This window comes from Dasypus novemcinctus, chromosome 9, assembly GCF_030445035.2.
Source record: "Dasypus novemcinctus isolate mDasNov1 chromosome 9, mDasNov1.1.hap2, whole genome shotgun sequence".
Classification (NCBI taxonomy): domain Eukaryota; kingdom Metazoa; phylum Chordata; class Mammalia; order Cingulata; family Dasypodidae; genus Dasypus; species Dasypus novemcinctus.
Genome location: NC_080681.1, coordinates 109,815,453 through 109,823,800, shown reverse-complemented (window position 1 = coordinate 109,823,800; position 8,348 = coordinate 109,815,453). Strand labels below are relative to the sequence as shown.

The 8,348-nt window shown below is 39.2% G+C and overlaps 1 protein-coding gene across 1 annotated transcript; it reads right to left on the bottom strand.

Moving 5' to 3' along the window:
- Window positions 1-1,278: 1,278 nt before the first annotated feature.
- Window positions 1,279-7,967, bottom strand: SYF2 (SYF2 pre-mRNA splicing factor). The gene is made up of 7 exons (XM_004465365.4): window positions 7,837-7,967; window positions 7,493-7,603; window positions 5,277-5,402; window positions 4,701-4,818; window positions 4,238-4,328; window positions 3,438-3,536; window positions 1,279-2,678 (listed from the first exon to the last, which is right to left on the bottom strand). Exons 1-7 carry the CDS (start codon window positions 7,861-7,863, stop codon window positions 2,513-2,515), a joined length of 738 nt encoding a protein of 245 aa, XP_004465422.1. The 5' UTR covers window positions 7,864-7,967; the 3' UTR covers window positions 1,279-2,512.
- Window positions 7,968-8,348: the final 381 nt, after the last annotated feature.

Below are 8,348 nucleotides of genomic sequence, written 5' to 3'. Positions count from 1 at the left end.
TTGGTTTCCCATTTTTATTTATTTATTCCCATCTCCTCAGCTAAGGGAGTCTGCTGGGCTGCTCCTGCGTTCTCTCCCTGTACCACAGCCTGGAAACTCAGGGTAGTAAGCCAGAAGTCTCCCATTGATGCTGTCAATTATATTTTGTAAGTTTCTTCCCATAGGTACAGTGTCCTCATTAAATTTGTCTAAATATTTTAGAAGCTTTATTGCTCTTGTAGCTGGGCTATTTTCTCCCATCTAATCTCCATTTCTGGGTACTTATTTCTAGAGCAGAGAAAAACTATTGATTTTTGTATATTTAACTTAATTTGCCGACAGATGTCCTGAAATTGTACCATGTATCAGTCCAATTTATTCAGCTGCAAGCAGCAAGACCAGGACAGGCATCTAGGACTGGTGCAGATGCTCAGCTGTACCAACAGGAACCCAAGCTCTGCCCCACTCTCCCCAGCATGCTGGCTTTTGGGTCCTCATGCTTATTGCTTCATGGCACAAAATGCAGCCATCTCTACAGCAAGTCAGACTGAGAAAACAAGCATTTAGCTGGAAATACCACAAATTCACACAAAATAATCAGGTTGGTTGGTAATGAAGAAAGAATTGATATTGGGTGGGTAATCAATCTACAAAAAGCTACTCTTGCATTCCTGCTGGGAATAACCCTGCTCGATCATAGTGAAGTCATCTTTTAATTACTTTGCTGGATTCTGTTTGATAATATTTTTATTTTTTAAGTCTATTGCAAATTTCTAGAAATTGAAGTAAAGCAGTAAAATGGAACTAGAAAGAAACATACTCAACAAATTTTTCAGAGGTAGCAGCAAGACCTTGTGCCCAGAAATGTGGTCAACCACATACAGAAATGCTAGGAGGGGAAACAAAATGAGAACAGAAATTTAAAAGTGCTACACAAATCCATAAAGAAATAATCACCAGTGGTATCAAATGTTAAATTACTATCTTTACACACTAAAGCTGAAGTGTTCATGAAATTTTTCTGAGTTTCAAACCTTAATTTGGAACATCTTGACGAGTTATTTAGCATTTTAATCAAAATGTAGGAAAAATGTTAATTTTTCTCTCTGGACTTATTAAAATTGTTGCTGTGAAAATGTGGTCTTTTAAAATCTTTACTCTTTAAGAAATACATACTGACATATTTATAGATGAAATTATACATTTAGTATTTGCTTCAAAATAACACAGGAGTCATGGAGGGGAGAGTGGATAGGAATAAAATAAGAACCATGAATTGATTATTGCCAAAGACGGATATTGGAAATACGGGGTTCATTTTATTATCCTTCTTTTGAACGTTTGAAATTTTCCATAATAAAAAAATTAAGGGACGCGGATGTGGCTCAAGTGACTTGGCTTCTGCCTACCACATGGGAGGTCTGTTTGGTTCCCAGTGCCTCCTAAAGAAGACCGCGAACTGGCGCAACAAGCAAGCGCAGCAAGACAACGCAACAGGATGACACAGCAAGAGACACAAGAAGAAAAATATGAGACACAACAAAGCAGGGAGATGTTTCTGGTGCCTCCTAAAGAGGATGAGCAGGACAGTGAGCTGATATGACAATATGACAACTAGAGATACAAAAGGAAAAACCTAATTAGAAACACAAGGTAGGGAACAGAGGTGGCTAAGTGATTAGGCAACTCCCTTCCACATCTGAGGTCCCGGTTTGGTTCCTGGTGCCTCCTAAAGAAACATAGATGAACAGACACAGCAAGTGCAAACGAGGGGATGGGAAGAGATGAATTTTTTTTTAAATTAACATGTGTGGAATAGAAGCACGTGTGTGTATATACAAATATTTTAAATGATAAAGTGTTTAGTAGCAATCCCATTCCAAAGGATACCTGCTTTTTAAAAAGGGAACTGTGGGTGGGCAATATCCATGAAGGAAGTTCTGCCACTCCCTAAACTTGGTCATAAGCAGTCATGGGTAGAGACTGGACCATCCCTCCTGTAGCCATTGTCACCTTTCTCACCACTGCCCCTAGTTTCAAAGTCTACAACCCCAAATTGTTCCCAAGTCCAGCTCTAGATTGTGAAATTCATAGTATTCAGGGTGACAATAAATGCTTTTTTTTTTTTAAGGTACCAGGGGCTAGGCACTGAACCCAGGACCTTATATGTGGGAAGCTGGCTCTCAACCAGAGCCACACCCGCTCCCTAATAATTGTATCGTGAGCCCATAAAGCTTCAAAGATTAAACAGCCATACACATTTAAAGTACATAGAAAAATAATATAATTAGAATTTATACAAAGTAGATTTTTACAAAACAAGTACCTACAAGAAATACATCTTATACTCAAGCATAAAAATTTGGAAATATACATGGAAGTATACATTTAAGAAAAAAACATTTATTTCCAAATGCTGAGTGGAAAGATAGAGATTGAGACCTGGTTTACTAGCATTTTTTAAAGAACTTCAATTTACTAGCAGAAATTTTCACTCCATTCCCAAGCTTCTAAAAGCAGTTCCTGAAGGAGATTAAACAGCTGTTCCTCTTTCCAAATTTTGTTTAATTTCAGCTGTATATTTCCCATAGAATCTTTCAGCCTTCTTATTGAATTTGGCATTCCTTTCATTAATGTAGTCAATATCTGCATCATCATTATAAGGACGTCTCCGGCTATATTTGTCTCGTTTTTCAATTCTAGGGGAGGAAGAAAATAATTTACAAAATTCATAACTGCTTTCTTTCTTGATCTTAATGAAACCTGCCAGTACATTTGGAATAGCAATTTCAAATTTTAAAAAGCCCTGTTTTAATGAAGTTCAAGTTGAAATTGCTATTTAACAGCACCACCCCAGGTATGACCCACAAAATTCAGTAAATATAATCTCATTATCATCAGGTTTCTAAAAGCAGTGGTGCATTGTTAGGAACTGGGCACATAAAGTATTACTTAAAAGAAGATAATTATTTCAACAATTTATTAATAATAATAACCACAGCTAATATAAATTAAGTGCTTAGTATGTACTAGACACTATTCTTAACATTTTATAAGTATTAATTCCTAAAACATAAATTCCCCCTGCACTAATATTTTCCTTTATCAGTATTAAGAAATACAAACATAACATACATCCACTAGAACATTCCTGCTTCTTCAAATTCAATACCAAAATGGTAGTTAGAATAAAAGCCCTTAAAGAAAAAAGAATGTTTTTAATATCTTTTGCCTTCAATTATAGCAATTCCATTTGATCAATATTTTGCATTCTATTCCATATGATATGGACTCATTCAACATTTGCTGTCAAGTGTTAAAACATTTCTATCCACAAGAGCACTATAGATACTATGTCAGAAATCAGCAAGTATGATTGCTGTTTTCACCCTACACACATTTATGTCCATTTGGTCATTGAGCATTTAAAACTTCAGGCTGCTCTACTGAGTACTTACTGTTTTTCCAGATCTATGACCATCCTATCAATTTCCTCAGTCGAAGGCACATGTGTTCCATGAATAAGACTGTTGGATGTTGGAAAAAACTCCTCCCCACTGAAAAAGACAGTAAAATGCACTCATAGTAACACTACAAATATTCCACATTTCACATTTCAAATTTCAAAGCAAACTATCAATCATGATAAGAAGTAAAACATATATACAAATTCTTTTTTTTTTTTTTTTTTAAATACAGAATTGGTTGGAAGAGACTTAAGAAATCCTTTACTCTGATGCCTTCAGTCCCAGGGACCAGAGAATAAAGGACATAGCAAATGTCACAGTGCTGAGTATTGACAGAGTTGGGATTAGAGTTTCTAGGCATTAGTAATTTCTCTTTCCACTAAAACAGGGTTGGCAAACTCTAGCCACCCCCTCACCCCCAACCTGTTTTTGGTAAATAGTTTTAATGGCACACAGCCACACCCATTCTTTTATGTATCCTTTTTCATACTAGAGGCAGAGTTGAGTAGTTAGAACAACAGAGGCCCACAATACCTAAAATATCCACTATCTGACCCTTTACAAGAAAAGTTCACCCACCCCTGCACTAAAGCATTCTGCCTCCTAAAATAATACTGATAATAGTTAACCACTTCACCTAGCCTCAGAAAGCCCACCTAGAAAGAGAGCCACATGGTTGGCTTAATTGCTGTGGAATCAGCAATTAGAGTGCTGGTAAGAGTGCTTAGCATTAACGTGTGTTTGTATTTATGTACATGTACGAGGTCTTTGCATTACTCCTATCAACTTACTGCTTTTCTCTCAGTCTCTCATACGTTTCCATGTCAGGTTTGATCTGCTTGGTCAACCGATGATACTGGCGTAACTGGGCAGCAGCGTAATCTAAAAATAAAATGAGTGCCAGAGAGTATATATTTCCTTGTCTGGGAATTATTATTCAGTGAAAAATCACAACTATTACTAAGTAAATATATGCACAAGATATTAATCTAGGGTTCCTGAAGATACTGATGATACACAGGCTTTGGTTAATTTTACCACAAAGAACAAAAGATTCCAGCTGACTGAAGTGCAGTCTTTTTACTTCTATCCTATGACAGAAGTATTTGTATATTTGTATTTTTCCTGGATTTAGGCCTATTAGAGAATACTCCATTAAGAAAGCACAAGGAGCATATCATTTCTTAAAACCAGAAAGAGTGAAGGCAATGCTTATCTAACAGGCCCATTTAATAAAGTAAAGGTCAATTTTACCTGAAAATCCCAGATCAGGGTTTTTCCTCTTTTTTTTCCTCTCCCATCTTTCAGCATCTTCTGCACTGATCTCCAGCAACTTCACTTTCTCATAGTCTTCCCCTTTTGCTGCACATTCCTAAAAAGAAAAAGAGATATGATACCTACAATTATGAAACAAGCAATTATTTATTTTAAATAAAGACCCAATAAAGAGATCAATAATACTCTAAAAATAACATTTAGTAATCAAAGATAATTTAGGAATCTGCTATGGTATATAAGAAGAACACAAATTTTTAAAAATAATACTAATGTTTATCAAGCACCAGACCCTGTTTTAAATGCTTCATATGCTCTAACTCATTTAATTCATAATTAACTCAAATAATTATTATAGTTCCCATTTTACAGATAGAAAACAAGATTCCAGAGCAGTTAATGACTTGCCCAATGCTAGTAAAGAGCAGAGCCAAGATCTGAACTCAAGCAATCTGGCTCCAGAACCAGTGAACTCAATTACCATGTTCTACTGTCTCAATACAATGGAATGATTAAATAAACTACTTATATGAAAAGGACAGAATAGTTCTTAACCTTTTTCCTTTCTTCTTCCCGAAGTTCCCATTCCAAACGAGCTTTTTTGGCTTCCCAATTTGCAGGTAACTTAAGTCTTTTATCTTCCTCCACAACTTCCTGGTGATTTAATTTACGAGCTTCATTCTAAAACCATGACAAACAAAATTTGTCAGCAGAAACACAAACATAAATCCAAATAGATCTAGCATTTTTCAAGGAAGGTCAGGTAAGATATCTTAACAAGGAAATTCCACTTTATCCTAAAAGCAATAGCCATCAAAAGGATTTTAAAGAAGCATAATTAGGTTTGTGTTTGTATACAATAAAAAAAGTGTTGGGGTGCAATGGTTTGCTGGTTCCAGAGATGTGGGAATTAATATTGGCTTTGTCTTTAACTGTATTGTCCCTTTGAGCAGTTCCTTTAAGGCTGGAATGGAACAATGTTTTGCAAAGTGGGAGAGCCATACTACAATGGCACTTGAGTAGACTTTAGATGGCATTAAATAACATTAAATCACTTGAAGAGAAAGTTTTTTCATTTTACTTTCAATTTTTTTTTTAGGAGGCACCAAAGATTGAACCCAGGACCTCATACATGGAAAGCAGGCATTCAACCAGCTGAGCTACATCAGCTTACCCAATTCTTTTAATCCTGATCACCTCAAGGAAAAACCCTGATATGGGACTGGAGGGTTATAACACCTATCTTACTAACATGTCTAAGTTCCTTTTCCTTTTCAAATATTTTAACAGTTTAAATTTGGTTGAACAAAAGGAACTTTCCACTTTAAATACCAGTGAAGCATCTATTTTAGAATAAACTTAATTACATACAACAAAATGACTAAGTCATATTAGGAAAGCTTAAGTCAGATGTTTCTTAGGTCACAGAATGATGGCTGAGTTAGTCCAGGAAGCCATGTCTCCTGATTTCCAGTTATATGTTCTCTATACACTCCCTTTAACAAAATATCTAAGTGTGTCCGTTAATTAGGTTCCTTTTTTTCTGGGCAGTATATCAACTACCATCCCTGATATATTCTGCCAATGCCCTCCAGTCAAAGAAGTGATTATTACAGCAGTCAGAAGAACACACCTGTAGTGAAACAAAGTCAGGTTTATTGCACTCAAGAAGAAAGAATACATGGGGGACTGATGCATCTCAATCAAGGGGTGTTAGGAAGGGTAACAGGATTTGGGTATGTGCCAGGTAATTTTAGGAAAGGTTCAAGGAAGCATGGTTGAGGCACCGTAAGGAAAGGAACGTAATTATGTGGTGGGATATCTTAAATTTTTACATAGAATGCAAGAGTACTAGAGTGAGACTAATGCTTTATTTGGTAAAAACAGTCACTTTTAGCCAGATGAGAGGGGTGTGTAATGATCTATGTGATTTGAACAGTGGTCTTCTCTCACTCTATTAATCAGAGTGATGTTGGAGTTTTGTGAAACCATGGCCTAGTCTGTCAGCCAACATAGCAGTAATCAGGAGCTACTATTTTCTTTCTCAGCTCAGACTGTGCTGTTAGAATTCTCTTCCTTTGTATGTGTTCCCACTACTTGGATCTCTCTTCCTCAAACTCCTTGATCTATACAATATCCTACTCATCTTTCAAACAGTAGCTTAGGTGTCACCTCTCATGTAAGGCACTCCTTGGAGCACTCTGCCACTCCTAAACTGCACTAATCCCTCCTTCTCTGCACTACCAGGGCACTTTGTTCCTACCTGTAGCATGGCATTTACCATAATTTAATTGTGATTACAAAGCCATCTCCTCTAGTAAAGAGCAGAGGCCTTAATCATTGTTTCTCTACCAACTGGCTGAGCTGTGGCACTGTAGACTTTCACGGGTTGGCTTTTAGTGAGACTGGGCAAGTTTTTTCCAGTCTCCAGCTCTACGTATTTCTCTAGGTAAAATGAAGGGTTTTGTTAGAATCACAGAGCAGGGAGGCTGTTAGTAATAGAGACTCACGGTCCTAACCAAGAAAAATTAAATTGGATGGGAGGTAGGATGAGGGGAGGCAGGTTCTGGAGGGAGCAAGCGTGTGTATTTTGCAAAGCTCTCAAAATGATTCTAATGTGCTGCCAGGATTGAAAACTAAATGGCTAGAACTTTAATCTCGGAGAAGATCCAGTTCTGCGAATCTGTGAGGGGCGCTGGCTCGGCTTCCTCGTCCCTTTACAAACGCGCACCAGCCTAGCCAGGTGACAGCTGGCCTCCGGGATTACTCACCCGCTTCAGGTGCAGCTCCCGGAATTTGCGCAGCCTCTGTTCGCGCTTCTGGGCAGCCAGCTCCTCAGCCGCCGTGAGGGGCTGCTCCTCCTCCGCGCTGTTTACCGGCACCTGCAGTGAAGAAGGCGGCTTCAGGCGGGGTCGGCTCAGCTTCTCCCTCTACAGCCCAGGCCGATTCCCCGTGATCCCAAGAGACTGCGTCCGGCCATCCACAGCCGCCCCTCCACCCCACGGTGTCTGCCCCTCCCTGCTCCGGCATCCAGGAAGTGCCTCCATCCCTCGGCCTTGCCTGTCTCCGCAACCCTCACGAAGAAGACACCCGGGGTAGGCCCGATGGCACCCACCTCCTCAGCTAGAGTCGCAGCCGCCATCACAACCTTCCACTTCCGACTTCCGGCAACAGCACAGAGTGCTTCCGTCGACAGCTGTCCGCCCCGCGGATATATACCAAAAAAACTACGTTTCAAAACCCGCCTCTTCCCGACGGCCTCAGGAACTTGGGACCAATCCCTGTCCCTTTTAGCAGAAAGACGTTTCAGATTGGGCCAGGCCTTGCGCAGCCGCAGAAAGCCAAAGAGGCAGAGCGGGGAGGGGCGGTGCCAAGAAGGGCGTGGCTGGGAAGGAACACCAATGGGAACCCTGCAAGTAACCTAATTAGCGAGATCCCGCCAGCACTAAGTGCGTAAAGCTCGACGCTTAGCTTTATTGTTACATCTGCCTGCCACGCCTTCTGTAGGCCTTTATCTGTCATATCTCTTAAATAGCGTAAGATGTTTTTCTGTTTTCTAATTGTTTTTCCGTCTCCCCCATCAACGTTATAACCTGCAAGAGAACAGGTCGCTTCCTATCTTGTTCA